Raw genomic sequence first — 24,321 nt, 5'->3', positions numbered from 1 at the left:
AATTGGCGAGCCTGTGTGAATTGCAACCTCAGGTTCTTGTTCTTAGCTGATAGGAGTGGCACCCGATGCCTTGTTTTCTGCTGCTGTAGGCCATCTACTTTAAGATTTGGCATGTTGTGCTTTCATTAACGCTCCTCTGAATACCTTGGTTGTAACGACTGGTTATTTGAGTTACTGTAGCCCTCTTATCAGCTCAAAGCTGTCTGACCATTTTCTTCTTACCTCTGGGATTAGTAAAGGCCTTTATGCACAGAGAAGTACCGCTCACTGAATATTTTCTCTTTTTTTGGGCCATTCTCTGTAAACACTAGTGATGGTTGTGTAGGAAAATCCCAGTACAAGTCTGTATTGAGTTGCTGCCACGTGATTAGCTAATTAGACATTTGTGTTATCTTATTAGCAGCTGAACCGGTGTGCTTCTTAAGGTGAGTGTATATGGTAGTGAAAAAAGTACTTGCAAACATGAAATTCAAGTCATCCTTCTAAATAAAAGTACATGAAATTATTATTAAAAACGTATTAATGGCGGGTGTCATTTCAAAGCATTTTATTTCAAATATTTTCTTCACAGTGTGATAACATAAGACTGTACCTGCTTGTTCCAGGGCTTCACTCCCATGATGAATTTTACTGCCGCTAAGTTACATTAAAAAGTTTTTACTATTTTGTAAACAGTTATAAATAATATGTTTCATCACCTACTAATCTGAAGGTCAGACATATTTAAATATCCTTGGGTAAAAAAAAGAACCGAAACTGCCCTTATCTGTGTGTGAATGGGTGGATGTATCTTGCAGTAAGAAACGCTTTCAGTGCTTCTGTTAGAGCAAAAATGCAGCATATAAATAAAGTACAAATTCAAATACAAATGCTAATAACATTGCATTAACTAACTGCAAACGGATCTTCAACCCTCCAGGAATGAGTAGAATCAGCTAAAGGATATGTGGCAGTGCAATCTGTTTTTATGTTGGAATGTTATTTGTGCGGTAGAAATGACATGAATTTGGGGTTATAAGTAGAGTCAAAGCAATAAAGATAGCAAAATATGTATGAAGTATGAAACCCACATAAATAGATATTTTTAGCCTTTTTTCCATTTAATGAATGGATTGTATAGCCACATAATGAGTGTGATATCCAATCTTTCAAGTTTTTTTTCTTTTTTGAACAAAACTAAGCTAAGAAAACTGCAAAACGCTACTCATTATTTTCTCTGTTAATTGAAGAAACCTCCTTCTCTAGTTCAAGGCATCTTTGGCTGCTTAGGCACTGCTGTACCCTTCTGCCCCATCACTTCCAGCACACGACAATATTAGGATCGTTTTCCAAACGTTCATCAAGCTCCTGGTAAGTAATCCCTGTAAAATTAGGACATTGTAAGCACACTTGTTTCACACCATCAGTTCTTAAGTTTTGTCCAACAATCAAAGAAGGCTTCAAACCCTGCCTGTTTTGCAGCAGATCTCATCGTAACTATGACAACCGGTATAGAGTCGAGGAGGCCTGCTTCTCTCGTCGCGGATCACCTTCACGGGATACTTCTGCAGCCGTCGAATAAGACACTTCATTAGTCCAAACTGGATCAGCCTCCTTAGGAGAAACGAGTGACATGACACACATACAGTATGAGCCAGTGCCACTTTGACCTGAATTTTCAGGAGCGCTAAGTCTTTTCAGGAACTGATCATTTGAGCGACGCTAACCTCTCGTCGACCCTTTGAAGCTGCTGTGAGTAGCGTGAGCAAAGGTCTCGGACTGTTGTTCCCGGACTTAGCCCACAATACAGCTGGAACACATCTCTCAGACTCGCACGTTTCTGACCTGAAAGTGACAGGGCAAAGCTGCACAGTTAACGTCACAAAATAAATAAAGATTAACACGTGTTTTAATGGTCATGACCCCAACTAACCCTGCTTAGTGACGTAGTTAAGGCACTCCTCCTGAATGGACTTGTCATCTATGAGGCTCTGGACTTTTGGGGTGGTGCAGTACACATTAGAGTACTAGAGAAAGACCCATGAAGGCAACCAGAACAAGTCATCAGGAAGTATTAGCCACTTTTTAATAGCTTGCTTTTTACAGCAGAATATCAGAAGACTAGAGACAATAATTTAATGTATTTGTTAAAAAAAAAAGAGGAAAAGATTAAAATTAAAGTTTTAAATAAAAGGCCTTGCACAGTTAGCCTTCCCTCACTTAAAAAAACCTGCCCTAATATTCTGTATTCAAAGTGGTGCATAGAGAGCAATGTGCAATATATAAATTGGCTTTCTTTTGAAATAAATGAACCCTTTTATCAGAATGGCCTTCAGAACCGATGCTTGCTTTACGGCTTTACAACCTGTACTGCTCCCCCCCCCAAAAAAGTTTTTCTGCACAAGAAAATTCACTTTCACAAAAACAGAAAAAAACAAAACATTTCCAGAACACAGAAGGAATTATATGAAAAAAAAATTACAACTTCTCAATTAAAACTAACATCGGCCCTAATGGTCCCTGATAAACTGTTCCACTACACTCATATATGTGTGATGTGAAATTAGTTTAATACCTGGAAAATTGACACCAGAGTCACAACACCATAGTACCTGTGAAGTTAAAAAGAGAAGTAAATACATCTTTTTGAAGTGTATTTTGACTACAGAGTGAAAATGCAAGTACACCCCCCTCATTCGGTAGCTTGAAAAACCACCTTTAGCTGCAATAACTTCAGCTTATCGTTGTCTCTATGACTTTATCAGTCTCTCGCGTCATTGTGTTATAATGTTTCCATTCACTGAGGTTTGTGGGCATTTATTTATGCACAGCTCTCTGAAGGTCCCACAACAGCACTTCAATCAGGTTGAGGTTTGGACTTTGACTGGTGATTGCAACATCCTGACTCTTTTATTTTTCAGTCATTCTGTTGCAGATTTGCTGCTGTGCTTTGGATCATTGTCCTGTCAGATAACCCAGTTTTGGCCAAGCCTTACAGTAGCTTTGGGACCGATGGCCTCACATTTGACTTTGGAATATTTTGGGATACACAGGAGTTCATGGTTGACTCAATGACTGCAAGGTCACCGGGTTCTGTGGCTGCAAAGTTCAAAACATCACCCCTCTACCACTGTGCTTGACAGCTGGTGCGAGGTGTTTGTGCTGATATGCCGTGTTTGGGTTTTGTCAAACAGCGCTGTGCATTCTGGTTAAATGTCAACACTTTTGGTCTCATCTTTCCAAAGGACATTGTTTCAGAAGTCTTGTGGTTTGTTCAGATCCAACTTTGCAAACCTACACTGTGCCACCATGCTCCTTTTACAGAGAAGCAGTCCTTCCAAACAAGCCATACTTCTTCAGTCTTTTCTAATTGTGCTGCCATCAACTTTAACATGCTAACTGAGCTCTTGTCAGTGTGAGTGTGTGTGTGTGTGTGTGTGTGTGTGTGTGTGTTTGTGTTAAAGGTTTCGCTGAGTACTGTACGACCTGACCTTGAAGTGAATCTGCTGGGATGTTAACCTACAAGAAGTCCCGGGAAGATTGTGGGATTGTGTTAGCTCCCACCTGAATGGTCCACAGCAAACTATTAAAACTTCTGCATTTACAGAGGCGTTCACACTTGGTTTATCAGTTAATCAAAACAACAACATAAAACAAAGTTTTGGGATGAAGCAGTACGTGTGTGAGGTTACTAAAGAGTACAACTGTATTTACTGAAAAATACTTACAGGAGATTCTGCACTGCAATACGAACAAGATTCAGCTCAACGTCTGCTTCAGCAGAAATTTTCTGGATGTGTCTAAATCCATCGATGTAGGGAAGAATCTGCAGTTAGCAGCAAATAGATAAGGGTTAGAGGCACGTAGTGCTTTTTGCATTACTGTGTAACTAAATGCTGTAAACATGTTAACTCATAAAAGCAATAAAACAGTATTGTACCAATAAAGGGCATCTTGTCTTGCACTAATGCCTTCTTTCAAATCATAAAACAAAGGATATAAAAACGTGCTTATATCACTTCCAGCACAGCTGATAAGTGTTTAAACACTGATCTTTCTTCCAAGCACTTCTTAGAGTGCTATCAAATACCTCTCAAGAGCCGCAGCCAGAGGTTGTTGACATTGAAAGCCTACCTGTTGAGTGGTGAGATCCCACTGAGACTTGATAAAATGGTCTTTGCACTGGGTAAAGACTGGCACGTCGTACTCCTGAACTATTGGGGGGTCTTTTCGCAGCTGAATCAGCTTTAGATGAATGGTGTTAGACTCATCTTAAAAAGGATACAACAAACAAGAGTAAGAGCAGTTTAAAAAAAACAAAACACTGTTGCTGCCAACCAACATGTGAATACTGCCTATGTGTAGCTGGTAAATTCTTAAATAAAATTTTTGACTCAGAAACATCAGCCTGCATTTCCCATCTGAATTTCTAAAAAGAGTAACAGTCAGAGCAAAGCCGCTTGCATAGTGGCACTGCTTTGTCTTGACTTTACCTAATCAATCCAAACAACCACATAATTTCACTTTGGGCCATAACCCAGCCAGCATGTTGGTTGGCTGATAAGGGCTTATCAGAGATATTGGAAAACCTGTTGTTAGCGAACATAATGCATAACAAAGCTCTCCTCAGTGAAGAGTGTGCTCTCCTACTGCCTGGATGTCTGCCACGCAGGGGCAACTACTAAAACCAGGAAGGCTGTGCAGAGGGTAATTAATACTGCCCCAAACATAACTGGCTGCTCTCTGCCACTCCTGGAGATCCTCTTTCCTCAGGATATCCAGGGCCATCACAGGTGACCCCTCGTGTCCCGCCATCCCCGTTTGACCCGTTGCCCTCTGGTCGAAACCTCCAGTAAATCAGGCCCCACGCCTCCAGACAAACAGTTTCTTCCCCTGGGTCATTCGGAGTGTTGACAAACACTACCCCACCCCTACCCTCCCACCCACCAACCAACCAGAGTCATGGCCTGAGTAACCCTCATCAGCTTTTATCTTGCCCTGTATATATTTCTCCTGCTTGTTATTTATTCCTGCTGTCTTACTATTTATATTCTATTCCAGCACAGTTGGTGTGGAGGACCCACAATTTAGTTGTACGTGTGCAATGAACATAATGGGCCATTCTATTCTATTCTATTCTAGATGCTTTAGTTCATTTAGAAATGCCGTAATCACATGATTTGTCTAGTAGAGCAGCTGCAGCTCTATCGTTTATGATACTTTCAGTATGATCTGCAGCACAGTAACAGAGCACATGTCACATTATTACTAAGTACATGGATCATTACAATTTTGGGCTTTTAAAGATTTCTCTGAGCTTTTCTTTTTCTAGGGTGGAATGAACATACAGCATGCATCCGTAATGTACTTTAAAAATGCATGTTGTATTTACTCTAGTTATTGTCTAATATTAATATGTATTTGATGGAGTACCAAAAGGTTGATTCTGTTCATCTGGATGTAGCCTTTTCAATGGGAGAAACGTTTCGTCACTCATCTAAGTGACTTCTTCAGTCTCAGCTGACTGCCGGTTTCTCCAACCTTATAAACAGTACATTTGCACAATTACTGAAACCAGCCCACTGAATGAACAATGCGCTGTGAGGTCAGTTCCTTGATCATTAATATGCAAATTGTCATGACCATTGATCAACAACCACTGATAAATGCCCATTGATCAAAGACCTGTGGTCAGCTGAGACTGAAGCAATCACTTGGATGAGTGACGAAACGTTTCTTCCATTGAAAACGCTACATCCAGATGAGTAGAATCAACCTTTTGGGATTTACTGACCTGGATGATTGAGCATGCATCAAGACATATTTGATGGAGTAATTAACTTTACCCAGATAACAGCTTTAAGTCTCTGCAGCGTCTGTATGTACTGATTTTTAATTACACAACATCATATTTACGTTAACCTAGCTATAAAAGTAGACGGTAGGAGGACGAAGAACATTTGAACTTTGGACCTCCACAGCCTAAAACCCACAGACTGTACAGGATTCGGTTGTAAACGCTGTGTACATTTTGTATTTACTCAGGTCTTTAGTCTTTGTCTACAGTTAAAATTTATTTGATGATCTAAAACATGTAAATGTGACAAATCAGGAAGGGAGCAATTACTTTTTTACAGTACTGCAGCTCAGTCTTTGTCTCATCTGTCCATAAAACCTTTCTCCAGAAAGCATTTGGCTTATCTGTGTGGGCAGCTGTCAACTATGGAGTAGGGGCTTCTTTCTTAGTTGGCACCTGTTTATGGCTGCTTTGAGCTTTGGTGGTTCCTGTTCTGTTCCTGAAAATCCTAACCAATTTCCTCTTATGTGATGGTGACAATCTTCCAGACTTCAGCAGTGTTGACACATCAGAATACATTGTACTTACATGTAGTTGTTTAAACAGATTATCTTGGAATCTGCAGTCAAACTTGCGGAAGGGAAATCTATAATTTCCCTTCCTACACCCATTGTTCTGAGTATTGGCAATCTAATGGGTGATGTCAAACAAGCATTTTTATGCTGGAAAAGAAAACGTACCAGAAAAATCATGTAAATCATGATCACTAACAAGAAGTTAGTCTCGGAGAGTTAAAAGACATTGTAGAAACTTCAGCACCACTTATTAAAAGATTTAAGTGAGTGTGTATATTTAAGTTATGTATATACTTCTGGCCCTGTGTGGATTAGAGAACATCCAAAATAAGTTCTAACTTGTGTGCCAAATTCTTGTCTTTTTAAGTCATTAAAGATTTAAAATAATTCCACCCTGGAAAAAAGAACAGTTCAATGAAACAGTACAAAATTACCATGACATTCATGCCCATGATGAATGTGTGTAAACGTCTGACCACAGCTATATATTAAAAAGATATATTGCTCCTTGCCACAGATAAAACTTATAGCCAGTAAGATGCCAAATAATACCAATGGGTAGGGTGCAGGCTCCCGTGGCATTAAGATCCTCTAACAAAGTTGACATAATGGGTAAAAGCTTCTGTTTGCTCTCCTCTTTGGATATAAAGCCGCTCTCCAGCTGCAACACAACAAGACAGAAAATCTCTAAGGAATCATCCCGAAGAAAGCGATCACGTGAACATGTGAAAATGTGATACTCTTTACCTCCAGAGTTGTAAGGTATCCAGATAGCTTCTTAACAATAGGCTCGAGGCTGCAAGTATTGGTTCGGGCATCGCAAACAAGGCCGAGGTTAAACAGGAGGGCATTTCGGCTATATTTCTTATGTTCGATGCACACTGGGCAGCCAATTAACTTTTTTCCCATTGCAGTGCTAAGATTTAAAAAAAAAAAAAAAGAGATTGGTTGATTAAGTTAATACACTATTATTTAAATACTAAGGACTTCAAACAAGGCAGGGAGACAGACGAGCAGAATAAGACTACATACACTGTTATTAATTTGTTTTGTAGCTCTGGCTTGGTGATAATATAAACCTGAACGGTGTCAAAGAGCTCCCGTGAGATGTACTCTTCTGGAACCTGTTAGGAGAGGACACAGTATGACAAACTATGCCCAATACGATACATGAGCTCAGAAGGATTATGCAGAGTACATGTCAATGCCAAATGACTATGAAGGATTAAAAACCTGCCTCGCACGTTTAAAACACACTCAGTCATGAACAAGCTCGCAATTGGGGCATTTATAAAGATAATCATAACGACAGTAGCTATAAAATAAATAACATAACATAAAACTACTTTACCAGACCATCTGCAGACTTACCTGATATGTTATCTTGGGACCCAGAGTAGGATGAAATTCGCTGAAAAATATACACTCTATCCGAGTGGGCATGCCCATCATAGATTTTATCCTCATGGAGAACTAATCCAGAGGTGTGTAAACCCTGCTGAGTCCTATTAACTTGCCCCAAATTGCGTTAACAAGGTATCTCCTGTGTGTCTACTGTGGATCTTCCCAGTTTATTTACAGCAGCATGAGCTAGCATATAGCTTTAACGTTTAAAGACAACTTAGCGACGTCCTTAGGTACTTAAACGCAGGTCTAAAGTTAAGAGACGCCCTATAAAATCTGTTATTAATGTATTAAGCAGAGGTTATGGTCACTCAGGCATCAAACTATTCAATAACTCGACACATCAACGCATGCAAAAACCAGACAGGGAAGAACAACAATAATATCGCCTTCAGGGACACCCAGTAACTTAGCTTTAGAATAAAAATTGACGTCGCAAAAACTGTAAAGGCAACAATAAGACAGAGGAAGTCGTGGCGTATGTAGCACCAATAATGTTTTAAAATTAATATAAAAGTAACACGAACTCTGTTGTCGTATAAAAACGCTTTAAAGTATTGGGCCCTGAACAATTGCGCAACACTAAGGAAAATTTCCCTTTTAGACAATTTAAAGGTTTCGAATAATAGTATTTACCAAATGTAATATTACTTTTATTACTTGCTAATGACTTTTACATTTATAGATGCTATTTTACCATCTTACTTTACAGACTTAACGTATGTGACGGTGTAGCTTTATATGTTTTACAGTCCGTGAAGGCAACGTCGTTCAGTGGCGTCAGCGCTGCGCAGACTGCGCCGCAGTCGCTCTCTGTGCCGCGTGCAGGACACAGTACGAGCCCTGCCAGTTAGCTTGTTGTTCCGACACAGAAAAATGTTTGAATTTCATACAGGACCGTAAAGTGTAGCATGCTGATCTAACAGACTACTGCCGCCATGCAGCGAGTTCAGCCCGAGAGCGCATAGACTCCGGAAACCCAATGAATAACGATGTAAAGACTTAATACTGTTAACCATGTGGAGAAGGTCGCTGAGTACAAGCTACTACAGATGTTTTGGGTGCAGGAGTAGTGGACCAAAGGTAACTGGTCAAGTTATTTTTTTTATTTATTTTTTTCCGGGAAGTCGACACGTTGCGTCCAAAGTGTTGAACAAACAAAAACATGACAGTGTCACGGCTTTAAAAACCAACCAACAGTCCAAACCTGTTCCTGTTGCCTTCCTAACTGGAAATATTACTCACATTACAAACTGGCGCACCTGTAAGCACAGACCAGGTCAAATGAGTTTCTTGATCTGTTTATCAGTTGATTTCCATTGACGCAACTGGACCAAATCTGTTTTCTGTTATCTTCTTTTTAACAAAATAAAGTGGCAGGCACACACAGAGGCAGCAGAGCTCAGACTGAGTCAAGCCTTCAGGAAAACATTCCTGCAGTTCTCGATAAAGCTTTACAAAAGCTCTCCTGCTTGTTGACAGGCGAACACACCTGTCCGTATTCCTCAGACTTATCAGTATCAAACCTTCCTGCTGCTTGCTGTCTGTTGGATTTGAAATTGTACTTGTTATTTATTGAAGCCGTTTGCACTTCTATATCCCAGTATAAATTTTTTTTTGCACAATCCCAGCCTTATTTTGTATTTATTTGTCTTTCTTTTGCTTCATTTTTTAAAATCGCTGTTGCATATAAAATTTTGCACTACTTCACATTATAAGGCCTTTATTATGGGCCCGTGGTACTTTCAAGCAATTTTATTGTAGGTTATAGTTCTTTATGCTGCTACTATCACATAGTAATTTCCCCTTTAGGATCAGTAAAGTATCTTTCGATCTATCATGGCACATAACTTATACCTGTACTAAATAAATACTATATAAGCTTGAATAACTCAAATAAATAAACAAAATGATTATTGTCCATACACATACAGTAACTAATAATAACACTTCTCTCTTACTGGATTACATTAAACTAATGTAAGTTAACTTGACTTACAGATTCCCTCTTAACCCCTTGGTTATAGGGAGGAAGTGAAAATTATTTATGACTTGTCAGCTAGACACGTGTTATGAGTAATCGTGAGTGGTGTCTGAGGTTTGATCTAAAATAAATCGTGATGATTTCCAAAGTTGCTGGAAATTCCCCCGAGGAAATGCTTAATGGGAGTCTAACATCAGTGTTAAAAAACTGCAGTTGATACTTGGAAATTTTATTTGAACTTAAATGCGACAGGTGCCAGTTTGGCTCCCTGGTTGAGCTGGTGAACATGTGCCATATGGTTCAGAACTCAGCAGCCTGGGTTTGAGTTCAACCCTCAGCCCTTTACTGTGTGCCTTCCCTCGTCCTTTCTCCCTTCTTTCCTTTCTACTCCACACTGCTTCACTATCAAAATAAAGGCGATAATGCTCGCTATAAAAATAAATCCTAAATGTCATGCTTTTAGGTACTTTGGAAGTCCCAAGCTGTCCGTACATGCAGCGCTCCAGCCTTACCCGCAGGCAGGATTACACCACTTCAGGCGGTGAAGTTATGGAAGAGGCGCTTTGAGGAGAGAGGTGTGACGGAGCCTGAGCAGTCCAGCCAGTACATCATTGCTCATCTCCTCGGAGCTAAAACTGTAATTTGCAAAATCTACATTGCCTCAGCACTTGCACTGACATGCAGTAAACGTGGATCAAGTTCACATAGCGTTTCTTTATCCAGATAGAAAGTCTTGAGCAGGAGAGATTAACAGAGTTTCTCAGCCGAGAACAAACAGAGCAGATATGGAAGCTCTGCACCACACGTCTCTCCAGGTGAGTTTGTGCATAGATCTCTCTATATGCATTTCAGTGATTTTCAATTAAAATATTTACAATGTTGCATGTTTGGGTTAGGATGCCCGTGCAGTACGTGATTGAAGAGTGGGACTTCAGGGACCTGACGCTGAAGATGAGGCCTCCTGTGTTCATACCACGACCTGAAACGGAGGTAAAAGAAAAGACGAGGCAGTGCATGCTCGCAGTGAAGACCCAGCAAATGATCACGAATAAGCCGAAATGTGATTTTTATTTCGTCTTTGCTGATGCAGGAGTTGGTCGAGCTGGTGCTCAATGATCTGCAGATGAAGACTGAGATGGGAGTGCCTGCTGAGACGGAGCCTACGTGCCTGGAAGTGGGATGTGGGTCTGGTGCCATTTCTCTTAGCCTGCTGAAGAGTCTGCCTCAGGTAGAATTTTGTGCTTCTCGTAAGATTTCAGACGAGTGGAATTACAATAAGGGACCCCACAGGAAAAAGGCTGTTTAACTTATTAATGTATTACCCCTCACTTTGGGTCTTAATACACTGACAATGAGTCAAATTTTTCATTACAACAGTGAAATATATGCAGTATATTGAGGTTTCTCATTGGTCGTGATATAACCACTGGTTGCTAGGGAAAAATGTGTATTCCTATGACTGGTTCTCATTTCTACCCTCACTGATTGAAATTGAATTTCATTGAGGTCAGGTTTTCTGCAAATCTTGTGAATGCGATAACTCGAGAAGTAGGTCACCTGAAGTATACATTTTTACATTTATACCACGTGTGCAACTGACAGGAGTTGATGTGTCGTGAGGGGTGGAGCTGGCAGCCGTCAAAGTTTTTAATGTTTGTCTGCAAATACTCGCTAACTACGAGCTGAGCGGTAAAAAAATTGAAATAGTGTGATTCAGACTGGAAATAAGTAATCGTATAAGAAACACTTCTGTCATATCAATGAACGATAATAAATATTCAAAAGAGAATAAACACAGACCTTTCAAAATTAACTGTTTCCATCCATCCATTTTCTTCTGCTTATCCGGGTCACGGGGGCAGCCACCCAAGCAGAGAAGCCCAGACCTCGTTCTCCCCAGCCACCTCCTCCAGCTTGTCCGGGGGGACACCAAGGCGTTCCCAGGCCAGCTGAGAGATATAATCTCTCCAGCGTGTCCTGGGTCTGCCCCGGGGCCTCCTCCTGGTGGGACATGCCCGGAACACCTCACCTCATTAGTTTCCATTTTAGAAATTGCAATGTTTATATTTTAACTGCATACATTTGTCAAAAAACAAACAAAAAAACAAACCAAATAAACCCTTTGACGGTGTGCACGTGTAATATTAAAATTACATTCTCAAATTAAATAAAATAAGACATATATGAAGTCCAGACTAAGGCATAAAAATGTACCTTTACTTTATTTTCTTGGAAAGATTTCGGACATTAACAAGAGGCAAGTTTTTGTGCTGCTAAATCCAGACGTTATGATAGTGTAGATTTTAATAATTTATATTAATAATAATTCAGTGTTCCACCTAACAACCCTTAGGTCAGTGGATCGGAGTTTTATGGCCTGTGTGCACTTTTGTTGGCTTTTGAAAAAAGATTTCATTTTTATATTTTTAAATATTTTTGTAATTTAACTAACGCAATATTTGATATTATTGCAGGTATTATTTAGGACATTGCCAGACTGTCACAGGGCTAACACTGACACACAACTAGGGCTGCTCGATTATGGCAAAAATGATAATCACGATTATTTTCACTGAAATTGAGATCTCGATTATTTGACGATATTTATTTAACCCTTTAAGACCTACCATAGAACCAAGTCCGCCAGAGCTTATATTACTTTTTTTTTACATGCTGTAGTGCCATTTTTGGGAGCATTTCAAGTTGCTATACATCAATACAACTGTTATAGCCCATATTTTAATAATATGTATGCATTAAGTCCATAGTAACTACATTAATTGCAAAAAAGTGCAATAAACTACAAAAGAAATTGACAATTGTTTTTGTTTTGTTTTTTTTACATATATTTCTACTTGGGGAAATTTAAGAGGTTTATCCCTCAAAACTTTAAATACAAAAAAGTTGCAAAAAAATAGTTTCCCACCACAGAAAATTTATTTTAAGTGTCTTCATAGTTTTATTTTGGAGATACAGCAATTTTTATATACTACAGGAAAAACAAAAAACAATCCTATGATGCAAATTTGGAAAGAAAACAGCAGGTGCATCAAAATAAACTATTTCCAGCTGAGCAATTCGAGTTCTAAGCATCCCAGAAACTATTCAGAAAAGTTAACATGACTTATAAAAACACCAGTATAGGCTTTTAAGGCCTACAAGTAAAAAACTACATTTTCCGCGAAAATGACGTCACTTCCGTCACTTAAGCTGATGGCATAAGATGTAAGTACAACTCCTCCGGTTTCATATGCAAGGATTTGCCACATGGAGCAGCGCGAGAGTAAAGCACGAGGGAGGGGCTAATAATCGGCTCAGTCATTTTTAATGATCGTTGAAAGCCCAGATCGTAATCGTGATTAAAATTCGATTAATTGAGCAGCCCTACACACAACCATTCACACTCACAGTTAACCTAACCCCACTAACTGCACATGTTTATTCTGTTGGAGGAATCTGGAATACCTGGAAAGAACCATCCTAGACACAAGGAGAAACATTTCGTCATGAAAGAAAATGGGCAAAACAGAAGCTACACTCCCTTTGAAATATACATGTTCACTCTTGCCTGTTTATTTTTTTCTCTCTTTCTCTCCTTTTCTCCCTTCCTCTCCCTCTCTGCTCCTCTCTGAGACTATGCTGTCAACCAAAGGTTGAATGTAACAGTGAAACAGAATTTAAAACCAATAAAAGGCATAAACTGATCCATGTTTAGAACAATATTCAGACTGAATAAAGGCTGCTACTGGACACAGATTTCCTTTTGACATGCTCTCAGTTGGATCTGGAGCTGTACTGTAGACAAACAATGAAGCACAGAACAGGAATAGACATCTATAACAAACTAAAATAATAAACTACATCAGCCCCTTTTGCTGGCAGCTAGCGATATACCAGCAGACTAATGGCTCCGAAAGCTACAATTAGCTAATAATTTCGAGTGACTTAGGCTACTTTAGCTAACATTTTTGACGTTATTTAGAGAAGTCACAACATCGCCCCTGCATTATCAGAACAGTTTGCACTTTTGCTATATTTCAGTTAAAGTTTGTTTTGAGTCTGCATCACTTATTTGTGTCATGAAATTGCCTCTCCATCTTCTTTCTGCCGCAGCAACGAAAAACGTACAACAACGCTGGGCAGTTTTCACTCTTCAGTAGAGGAGTTACAGTGGGGCAAAAAGTATTTAGTCAGCCACCGATTGTGCAAGTTCCCCCACTTAAAATGATGACAGAGGTCAGTAATTTGCACCAGAGGTACACTTCAACTGTGAGAGACAGAATGTGAAAAAAAAATCCATGAATCCACATGGTAGGATTTGTAAAGAATTTATTCGTAAATCAGGGTGGAAAATAAGTATTTGGTCAATAACAAAAATACAACTCAATACTTTGTAACATAACCTTTGTTGGCAATAACAGAGGTCAAACGTTTACTATAGGTCTTTACCAGGTTTGCACACACAGTAGCTGGTATTTTGGCCCATTCCTCCATGCAGATCTTCTCGAGAGCAGTGATGTTTTGGGGCTGTCGCCGAGCAACACAGACTTTCAACTCCCGCCACAGATTTTCTATGGGGTTGAGGTCTGGAGACTGGCTAGGCCACTCCAGGACTTTCAAATGCTTCTTACGGAGCCACTCCTTTGTTGCCCGGGCGGTGTGTTTTGGATCATTGTCATGTTGGAAGACCCAGCCTCGTTTCATCTTCAAAGTTCTCACTGATGGAAGGAGGTTTTGGCTCAAAATCTCACGATACATGGCCCCATTCATTCTGTCCGTAACACGGATCAGTCGTCCTGTCCCCTTGGCAGAAAAACAGCCCCATAGCATGATGTTTCCACCCCCATGCTTCACAGTAGGTATGGTGTTCTTGGGATGCAACTCAGTATTCTTCTTCCTCCAAACACGACGAGTTGAGTTTATACCAAAAAGTTCTACTTTGGTTTCATCTGACCACATGACATTCTCCCAATCCTCTGCTGTATCATCCATGTGCTCTCTGGCAAACTTCAGATGGGCCTGGACATGCACTGGCTTCAGCAGCGGAACACGTCTGGCACTGCGGGATTTGATTCCCTGCCGTTGTAGTGTGTTACTGATGGTGACCTTTGTTACTTTGGTCCCAGCTCTCTGCAGGTCATTCACCAGGTCCCCCCGTGTGGTTCTGGGATCTTTGCTCACCGTTCTCATGATCATTTTGACCCCACGGGATGAGATCTTGCGTGGAGCCCCAGATCGAGGGAGATTATCAGTGGTCTTGTATGTCTTCCATTTTCTGATGATTGCTCCCACAGTTGATTTTTTCACACCAAGCTGCTTGCCTATTGTAGATTCACTCTTCCCAGTCTGGTGCAGGTCTACAATACTTTTCCTGGTGTCCTTCGAAAGCTCTTTGGTCTTGGCCATGGCGGAGTTTGGAGTCTGACTGTTTGAGGCTGTGGACAGGTGTCTTTTATACAGATGATGGGTTCAAACAGGTGCCATTCATACAGGTAACGAGTGGGGGACAGAAAAGCTTCTTACAGAAGACGTTACAGGTCTGTGAGAGCCAGAGATTTTCCTTGTTTGAGGTGACCAAATACTTATTTCCACCCTGATTTACGAATAAATTCTTTACAAATCCTACCATGTGAATTCATGGATTTTTTTTCACATTCTGTCTCTCACAGTTGACGTGTACCTCTGGTGCAAATTACTGACCTCTGTCATCATTTTAAGTGGGGGAACTTGCACAATCGGTGGCTGACTAAATACTTTTTTGCCCCACTGTAGCAAAATATAGCGTTAGAAGACAATGTCAGAAAATAATATTAAAATCTATTATCATTACTACTATTATTATAGTTATTTTTAGGGATCCTGTGATGAAATATCTCTATTGTAGGACTGTTTTTAGTCGCAAATGAGGGGGAAACACTTTCGTTTACAATGTTTAACACATGCTTCAGAGCCAAGTGTTAAACGAAGCATCGAGTCAAAGAATTTGTGTCGAGAATTTTTTATCATCGAATTATTCGCACTAGTTTGTAGACAGGTCTGTCACTTCCATTCAAACTATGATCACAGCAATATGCTGTAACACAAAGCAATCACAACGAGTTTTGTGCCAACCAGTCAGAGAATACATGTTTTTCCCTAGCAACAGGTGGTTGTCAGGGGTCAGAGTCTATGGCTTTATTTTTGTGCCACTATTCTGAGCGCACGTGAAAAAAAGAATTGTAGGTGCAAGTGTTGCATTTTGAGGAGAAATTTATTTTGAGCGAAGAAAAGCTAAATTTGAGTGAACAAAACTCATTGCTGCGTGCAAAAACTGTATTTCAGGGTTTGCTATTATCCACACACACACAATAGCAACCCTCAACATTTCTGCCCGTGTGCGTTCAACTCTTTCTGTATGCCGTTATATTTGTGCCACAAAACCAGCCAATCACAGACTTGGATGCAAAAAAATCTGATCGGCTACTTTGGTCTCCAATCAGATCGAAATGACGAAATGCAATATCCCAGAATCCATTTTGTCCAAAACTCAAACGAGGCAGTGGCAGAGGAACACAGAGTGGTGGAGTTTGAAATATCACTCTTTCTGGGTCACAAAATAAACTTTTAAGATATTTTCATGCGAGAATGGTGCTGTGTAAACGTCAAATATCTGCTCGATTTATCAAAACATCACATATTTGCATAAGTGCTCTAATGTTTTCGGAGATGCCTGTTACCCACCAGCTGACCGGGTGGTCACTCGGGTTAAACATAGTATAAGGCTGAACTGACAAAAAATCGGCCGACTACACCACCAGGTATTGTAGGAAAAACCATAAAGCTTTTGAATGAAAACAAACGCTGTTGTCACAGTGATGTACACTGTCTTGTTGGTATATATGTATGATTTGTATCACCTTCATGTTTCCCTCTCACCACATATCCAAACCGATATCATGACCAGCAGCTTTTACAGCTGTGGCTCTGGCAAACATCAGCTGATACTAGAAAGTAATATTAAATAAATTCTAACAACAGCTTATCAAGCTTAAACGTGCTGGTGTTGTTTAGCGCAACATCCGCTGGTTTCCTGTTTCTGGTGCAAAGTGGGCGATAAACAAACAAGAGAGACATCAGCTGATCATTGATCAGTTTCATGATTGAAGTAGCAACAAGAGAGGGAGGGGAGAGAATGAGAGAAGAACAGGCAGTTGTACAGCAAAAACACAGAATAACTCCAGCTTTGTGTCTTTTTTCATTCTAGCTGAAGTACGGGACTAATCGCGTTCCTTTTCACCTCAATAAGGATGTATTGTAATTGGTCCAGCCCAGAGTTGATTAGCCAATTGGCTAATCCACCACCTTTCATTGTTTATACCATTACAAAAACAAACAAGCAAACATAAAAATGAAAGATCACCATCGGCCCACCGGGCAAATGTCCGGTATGCGCAATAGCCAGTCCAGCTATGCGGTCAGCTGGTGGGTAACAGGCATCTCCGAAAACATTAGAGCACTTTTGCAAATATGTGATGTCTTGATAAATCGAGCAGGTTTTTGAAGTTTACACAGAACCATTATCGTATGAAAATATCTTAAAAGTTTATTTTGTAACCCAGAAAGAGTGATATTTCAAACTCCGCCACTGCCTCATTTGAGTTTGGACGAAATGGATTCTGGGATATTGCATTTCGTCATTTCGAGCTGATTGGAGACCAAAAAGCCAATCAGATTTTTTTGCATCCAAGTCTGTGATTGGCTGGTTTTGTGGCACATGGCGTACAGAAAGAGTTGAATGCGCACGGGCAGAAATGTTGAGAGCACACATAGCGAGCGAGCTCAAATGCAAAAACTGAGCGAGAGGGGCTGCTATTGTGTGTGTGGGGATAACAGCAAACACAGTTTTTGCACGCAGCAATGAATTTTGTTCACTCAAATGTAGCTTTTCTTCACTCAAAATAAATTTCTCCTCAAAATGCAACACTTGCACCTGCAAAATTTTTTTTTATGTGCGCTCAGAATAGTGGCACAAAAATAACGCCATAAAGAGTCCGGTCTTTAGGCATGAGTGGCTGCAGCTTTAACAGTTATTTTCCCAGCGACTGCCATCAGCCTTCAGCAACCACTTGCAATCGGTCAGGGTAAACTCATTATTCCTCCATGACCCGGAGGTTGCCAGATGGTCACTGACAGGTCTTTAAGCCTGTGTGACCGGGACCTTATTCGCTTGATCCTACACTGTCACCATGACGGTCATGCGTCCAAATGAGCTACAAACTGAATGTCTGGCGGTTAGTGGTCGTGTGTCTGCAAAATCTCAAGACCCAGACGTTTTTTCTTCCTCATCAACATCTGTCAGATGAGGTTGTGTTTTGAACATCTGTGGTTTTGATCAGGATCCTCTTTGCAATCAGTAACGTTGTGTACAGACTTTCATGTTCTCTTCAGGAAGTTGTGACATTTCCTGTAGCACCAAGCATTTTTGAAACTAATCCCATATAACAAGCAAATGTCAGCTTGTTTAGATGCTGAACGTGATGCATCAGTTAGAGAAAAATTACAAATTACGAAAAACACCGACGTAAGTTGGTGGGCAGTCGTGTGTTATGAGAACAGTTTCAATCCTGGCATTAATTCTCTGAGTTAAATAAATTCCTCTGGAGGAATGGAACACCATGCTCACCTCGGGAAAGTCAGGTACTGACACAGGTGAATGTCATGGCCTTATACACTCAAACTGCTGTTTGAGCTTTTTGACCCATAGCCATTGGAAAGTGTTGCTCACTACTATTGTCAGCTTAAGTCTAAATAGATAAATTGCCTTAACCTAACAGTGAGTATTGATACAAAGGCTGCAGCTTTTTATGTGTCATTTAGTTATTCTAAAGAACATTTGACAGTGGATTCTTTAGGCTGAGCTAATTGAGTGTTTTTTTGAGGCTTGTGATGACCATATGTTATGTTTCATTTTTTAGTGATGACTTATTTATTTACTATTAATAGACTGTAATGGCGAAGGACCAGACAACCACAGTGTTACAGTTTGTTGAGTGTTTTTTATTTACAGAGTTAAAGTGCAGCTTTCCAGCTGCCTCGCTCTGCGCAGCACACACCGCTCTCTCGTCCGGTCCCAGCATCCCCCTGAAATAGGGAAGGCATGACCCGGTGATGGAGAACAGCTGTGTGGGTCAACCTCCCCTGACACAACACACTGAACCCCCCGCTCCACCCCTCCCTGTAGCCGAGCCACATTGATTAACAGGGAAAAAAATCAATAGGATAACTGATATGATAAATCATTAGTTATAGATTTCCAGTTGATAAGCTGCTATCCTCACATCACATGTACATCTTCTCATCTCAGCTGATCAAACATGCACTCCAGTTATACTGTGATATTGTGTTTGCATATTTTAGACTCTCTTCTGTTATCAGATTATAAAGAAGTAAAAATGTCCCAATTTTCCCGTGCATACAAATACAGGAAAACAGAGAGAAAACTTCTGCGTAAAGTTAGTTCTTGTGTTTTGTTTTCCAGCTTAAAGGCGTCGCCCTGGATCAGAGCCAGGATGCAGTGGATTTAACAAGAGAGAACGCACTAAGGTAATTGCAGCACAACCCATGAAAACTATGTTGTAAATGTCCTTTAGCATTGATTTATTTTTATTATAAAGATTACATTACATTATTATAAAGATTACATTACATTGTTATAAAGATTACATTACATTGTTATAAAGATTTCATAAAATCTGAAAAAGGATTTTCGTCTGCAGATTGGGACTTGAGGATAGATTAGAGATTCATCACATCGATGTCATGAAGGGTCAGTGAAAGTTTTGCATGTTTTTTTCTAAATAACAAAGCTGATCCCTCTGCTGATAAAAAGATTCTTTTGTTTTGTTTTGTTTTTTATCAGATGCAGAAACTCTGCTCAGTCTCATTAGGCCAGTTACAACTTTGGTCAGTAACCCTCCGTACCTGTTTTCAGAAGACATGGTGTCCCTTGAACCTGAAATTTTAAGGTGACTAAATTCTCATTTTATATATATTAAACCTGTCTATGTTTAACATTAAAAAAAGCTTTATTCAGTTGGATTCGTAAAAGTTGTTATTAAATGCAGAATGTACAAATCTTTAGAGTGAGCTATTAAGGTTGTATTGTTTAAATAATTGTGAGTAATTACAATGTCATTAAGCATTCATCTGTTGGGTTTATAGGAGAAGGTGGAAATATATGAAACTGTAAAAGATTTATGAAAGATAATCTCTGGGCATATAAAACCAAGCAGAATTTACTGTTTTAGGTTGCTTACAAATACAGTTGTATTTATAAAAAATTGTACAATTGTTACAATTTGTTAAACATTGTATTTGTTAAAGCTGTTTAATAAATACAATGAAACCAATATAACAATATTAACATACTGTTTAGTATATGTTATTTATGAGTAGCTGACCATTTAATCAATGTTGGGATCTTTAAATTAGAAGAAATGATCATAGTGAAGGAAATGTGCACTCATCCTTTACTTTTAGCTGTAATTTGCATGTAAAATGTAAATCTAATAAATGAGCTTATCAGATTTCATTAGAAAACATTTTAAAATATGTGATGTTTGTATCTATTTTACAGTATGTGCTTTTGCTGTGTGCTGCTCCCCAGATTTGAAGACCCGGCAGCTTTAGACGGAGGCGAAGACGGCCTGAAAGTGATCAAGCAGATTTTGACCCTGGCTCCCCAGATTCTGTCCAGTTATGGGTAAAAACCAAAAAAAAGCCAACTCTCACACACAGATGGACACACCTGTGTTCAATTCCTAAAGGCAAAAGCGCCTTGTCACAAGAACAGCATGTTCTGAAAAACACATGTATCGTGTTGCCTCTTTAATGTGTTAAGCTTTCTAAAAGACTTCCAGTGAATGCACTTCCAGGCATGTGCTGCTCTCATCTCAGGGTTACTTTTCAAAATCGAGTCCTGTTGATGATTAATTTTTACCCCATTTCTGTGGGTTTTTTGTTTTATTTCCTGGTGAGAAACAGTCGTGCTTACTTGGAGGTGGACCCCAGACACCCCCCACTCATTCGACAGTGGGTGGAGGGGAACGTGGACGGGCTGCAGTTTAAGGAGGCACGGCATGACATCACCGGCAGGTCTGTTCAATAAAACTGCTTTACATCAATATCAGTTTTCATATGAAATCACTCTGCGTGAGCCCACTTTCAGGGCCATCGCTGTGATTTGATTAAGGGGTCTGGGGTTTGGGCATCAGTGACGCCGGCTCGTTTTTTGTGTTTCCTAGGCCTCGATTCTGCATCCTTCAGAAGGAAGAAGTCAAACAAGGACCACAAGCAGGATCTGGACTGAGAAATTAAGATCCTATTACGCTGGCTTTAGCTCAGGTCGCCGCTGCCTCAGCTCCCCTACCCCCACTGAACCACCAAGCACGCGCTCACACTGATCTGATAACACCCAGCATTCATAATTTGCACAAGCGCACATTGTTTTCATGTCACCGCTGCACTTTTAATCTAGTAACAGTCGTGATCACATCCTGCGTCACAATAAAAAATGTGTGCACGAAGGCACAAAAAAAACGCAGGCTCCAAAGCTGAAGGTAATTACCGAAGCTTTTCTCGGAACCCTCCCTCTCAGAAGCTCACCCTCCTCCCAGGAAGCATTCAGTAGTTCTGTGAATCCACTGACGAACGGTCCTCCCCTCAGCTTGTCCTCTCGCTGACTCAGATGCAAGCTGCGTGCATTGTTGAGCAAAAGCTCACGCAGCACGGCCTTTACTTCCTCACACAATCTGCTTCTCTCGCATACTTAGAGTTTAAAGGCCACTAAGTCTTTGTGTTTCAAAGGTGATTTAAGGGAAAATATTTCCTAACAAGTGTCACAAGAGCAGTCGTCATGCGGGGGTTGGTGATGGCGATCGCAAGCCTTAACACAACAGAAACGTTTGGCATTTCAAACAACACAGATGAATAACAAGTGGATACAAATGTAAAAGCATGACACGCCAAGAGTCCAGCTGGTGGTTTTAATACAAAAACGTACACATGTAAAAGGTACAAAAAGATGCTGTACTGAGAAAACAAAAATAAAATGGCATAAAAGATGTCTCAGTGTAATCAGTGTACTTCTCAGGAAACTATATACATCTTGAACTGATGAAGGAGGGGAGAAGATATGGACAGTTTTCCACATCCATCATAAAACAGAGTACAGTACTTCATGTTTCTCACAAGTTTTTGTTGTTGTTGTTGTTTTCCTTTTTCCTGGGGTGCTTCGACATCCAGTCCTCAACAATTTAAGTCTGAAACCAGACACAGCAGGATTAACTGAATTTGTACACATTTTGTCACCAAAAACATCACCCTGTGTCCAGTATTTTTGCAACTGGCCTCCAACTGCTGAAGCAGCAATGTCTTTTACGGACACAAAGGACCCGCTTAAAAGTGTTGTTTTTTTTGTTTTTTTTCCCCTTAAGCTGAGATTCAGCCATTAATAGTGATTCAGTGAACCTCCTCTCCTCTTTCTCCTCCTCCTCCGCCCCCTCAGACCTTGAAGGGATAGTCCTGTAAGTAACGCAGCAGGGGCCTTGGGAGTGGTAGCTGATCGGGACAGTCAGTTTGTCTGTTAATGACGAGACGTGTGAGGTGCTGAAGAGAGGGGAGGCTTTGGGGCTTGTACAGAGCCTGCTTGAGTTTTAGTACCACTGTGGTCTGCTGGATGCCCTGCTGAGAGGCTTTTGAAGGAGGCTCCTCCTCCACTCTTCCCTCCTCTGCCTTTCTCTCTGGTCCCATGTAGTGCTGCACCAGACTGGGAACGCTGGGGAAGGATGACAGGCTGGGTCTGGCCGGGGAGCTGGAGTCGAGCAGAAACTGGGCGCAGCTGTACTGGATCCGTATGCTTGTGGGGCCACGCGCGGTTCTGACCGACAGGGTCAGCATGTACAGAGGGTGACTGCTGTCCCGTACCAAAAAGGCTCCTTCAGATGCCTCCTGAAGAGCAGTGTGGGCCTGGGCTGCAGTCACAGCTCCCCAGTACCATCCTACACACACAAATTCCTAAATATTAGTCACCGTGAACAGATCGTGTTGTCCTGCATGAAGCCTGATGTTTACTTAGCGATGAACAATCAACTAATCTCTCAGAGCAGATAATGAAATGTACCAAACAATACCTGGAACACATCGAGGATTTTTAGGAATGCTTTTTTTTTCTCCTTTTTTTTGGAATGAGAAAGATGTGAAGCATGTTTTAAACCACACCTGAATTTTCTAGGTAGCAGAAGTTGCTGGCAATGGCCCTCAGATCTTTTGTGGGGTCCCATCGTGGACTGGTGCTTTGGAAGCAGGGGGTGGGAGTTGCAGTTCCTGCCCGCATACCCCGCGGGGATTCAGTGGACGGGGTAGTGGGCAGAAGAGCTCCAGGACTGGAAATCAGATGGAAGATACTAGTTAGCAGACATAAACAAACACAGCAGGAGGATTTATCACAGCTTCCTTGTTTTTAACCCTGGAATTTTAATATTTTTGGCTGATTTATTTATTTTTCAAAAAACTGACTTTATCGCATTTTATCCTATTTTTACTACTGACCTAAACAATGAACTACTAATAACTAGTATTTTTTAAAGGTTACGTTAGATCTTGCAACAGGCTTGCGTTTGTCTTGTTTTCACCTGAACAACAATAATAATAATTAAGGCCAATTAAGGCAATTTTACACTTATATATTTATATATATATAAGTGTATATATATATGTGTGTGTAACTGAAATTTCCCGGCTGGGTTTCTTTACAATGACGAGCAAAGAGAAAGCAGAGACAAAGAAAAGTCAACTCACCCGGGTACACAAAGAATCATTCTATTTCTTCACTTCTCTGGGCTTAAATCCAATCGGACTTCAGAAAACAATCAAAACATACAGAGACTAAAATGTATCTAAAGAAAAAGGAGGGGAAAAAAATAAAAATCTGGCTAACAAACAATCCGCGGTGACATGGGTTTCATGTATGAATAGCTCGATTGTAACCCGAAGAGCTCCGTGCACGCAAACAGGCTCTGCTCCTGTCCTTAACACTGATCAGCAGAGAGGAGAACAACAATAAAATATAATAGAAACGACCTAAAAGCGGCTCTACTGTAAAGCTCAGCTCTCCGCAGCACTGCGTTGGAGTGTGTTGTCGCCAGAATGAGATCCCGATGTGTGAAGGACAGAGTGTAAAGGCTTGGCTTTTAAAATTTACCGTTTCCTAGAAGTCTATTCTGAGAACTCGCAGCACCGGCGGCTCTGACGTCACGCCGGCCGCACCAACTCCCACTCCGCTCCAACCGCCGCCGGTTGTTTCGCTTCGCGGCAGGGCTACAGCTCCTCTATTAGCGCTCCTTCGACGGACAAACCGGATTCGCACATATATGTGTGTGGGGTTTTTTGTGTTTCGGTTAATTCCCAGGACAACCGCCCCGAACCGTGCTGTTTTTCTCTGGCATCTCTCCCCTCGTTTCACCCGGCGGCTCCCCGCCTTCGCTGAACCTGCGCTCCGCTCCCAGGAACCTCGCGGCAGCTTCTGCCTAGTCGCTTTCCAGGAA

The 24,321-nt window shown here is 40.7% G+C and overlaps 3 protein-coding genes across 5 annotated transcripts; 1 reads left to right on the top strand and 2 right to left on the bottom strand.

The window, feature by feature from the left end:
* Positions 1-530: 530 nt before the first annotated feature.
* Positions 531-9,098, bottom strand: nprl2 (NPR2 like, GATOR1 complex subunit). 2 transcript variants are annotated; one of them, XM_085457007.1, is made up of 11 exons: positions 9,001-9,098; positions 7,384-7,475; positions 7,099-7,267; positions 6,904-7,012; positions 4,114-4,250; positions 3,708-3,805; positions 2,555-2,591; positions 1,913-2,006; positions 1,707-1,824; positions 1,451-1,593; positions 531-1,361 (listed from the first exon to the last, which is right to left on the bottom strand). In XM_085457007.1, the coding sequence occupies exons 3-11, from the start codon at positions 7,258-7,260 to the stop codon at positions 1,294-1,296; spliced, it is 966 nt and encodes a 321-aa protein (XP_085313133.1). In that variant the 5' UTR covers positions 7,261-7,267; positions 7,384-7,475; positions 9,001-9,098; the 3' UTR covers positions 531-1,293. The 2 variants fall into 2 exon arrangements, with proteins under 2 accessions (XP_085313133.1, XP_085313132.1); XM_085457006.1 differs by lacking the exon at positions 9,001-9,098 and adding an exon at positions 7,723-8,163.
* Positions 8,546-22,078, top strand: hemk1 (HemK methyltransferase family member 1). Its single transcript, XM_085457013.1, is given in 12 exon segments — positions 8,546-8,838; positions 10,203-10,376; positions 10,463-10,554; positions 10,636-10,729; positions 10,830-10,967; positions 19,257-19,321; positions 19,495-19,544; positions 19,638-19,743; positions 20,385-20,480; positions 20,762-20,872; positions 21,022-21,046; positions 21,048-22,078. Coding segments are annotated over 12 exon segments (1,056 nt in total). The 5' UTR covers positions 8,546-8,772; the 3' UTR covers positions 21,087-22,078.
* LOC146709837 (cytokine-inducible SH2-containing protein-like) lies at positions 21,749-24,321 on the bottom strand. Of its 2 annotated transcripts, XM_085457015.1 has the most exons (4): positions 23,979-24,321; positions 23,576-23,673; positions 22,997-23,160; positions 21,749-22,776 (listed from the first exon to the last, which is right to left on the bottom strand). In XM_085457015.1, exons 2-4 carry the CDS (start codon positions 23,593-23,595, stop codon positions 22,280-22,282), a joined length of 681 nt encoding a protein of 226 aa, XP_085313141.1. In that variant the 5' UTR covers positions 23,596-23,673; positions 23,979-24,321; the 3' UTR covers positions 21,749-22,279. The 2 variants fall into 2 exon arrangements, with proteins under 2 accessions (XP_085313141.1, XP_085313142.1); XM_085457016.1 differs by lacking the exon at positions 23,576-23,673.

This window comes from Copadichromis virginalis, linkage group LG5 (genome assembly GCF_057382275.1).
Source record: "Copadichromis virginalis isolate Kocher_CV1m ecotype Utaka linkage group LG5, C_Virginalis_male_GT1.1, whole genome shotgun sequence".
In the NCBI taxonomy this organism is placed as follows: Eukaryota; Metazoa; Chordata; class Actinopteri; order Cichliformes; family Cichlidae; genus Copadichromis; species Copadichromis virginalis.
This window is presented reverse-complemented; position numbering and strand designations above follow the sequence as displayed.

What these genes read in the sequence shown, in the direction of transcription:
- nprl2 (XM_085457006.1), bottom strand. Translation starts at nt 7,818, where the DNA reads ATGAGGATAAAATCTATGATGGGCATGCCCACTCGGATAGAGTGTATA. An exon ending in GATACCTTACAACTCTGGAG is followed by an intron (nt 7,013 to 7,098) that starts GTAAAGAGTATC and finishes GTTGTGTTGCAG; the next exon opens with CTGGAGAGCGGCTTTATATC. An exon ending in CTTCAAAGGGTCGACGAGAG is followed by an intron (nt 1,594 to 1,706) that starts GTTAGCGTCGCT and finishes GTTTCTCCTAAG; the next exon opens with GAGGCTGATCCAGTTTGGAC.
- LOC146709837 (XM_085457015.1), bottom strand. Translation starts at nt 23,595, where the DNA reads ATGATTCTTTGTGTACCCGG. An exon ending in ATGATTCTTTGTGTACCCGG is followed by an intron (nt 23,161 to 23,575) that starts GTGAGTTGACTT and finishes TCTGATTTCCAG; the next exon opens with TCCTGGAGCTCTTCTGCCCA. An exon ending in CTGCTACCTAGAAAATTCAG is followed by an intron (nt 22,777 to 22,996) that starts GTGTGGTTTAAA and finishes TTGTGTGTGTAG; the next exon opens with GATGGTACTGGGGAGCTGTG.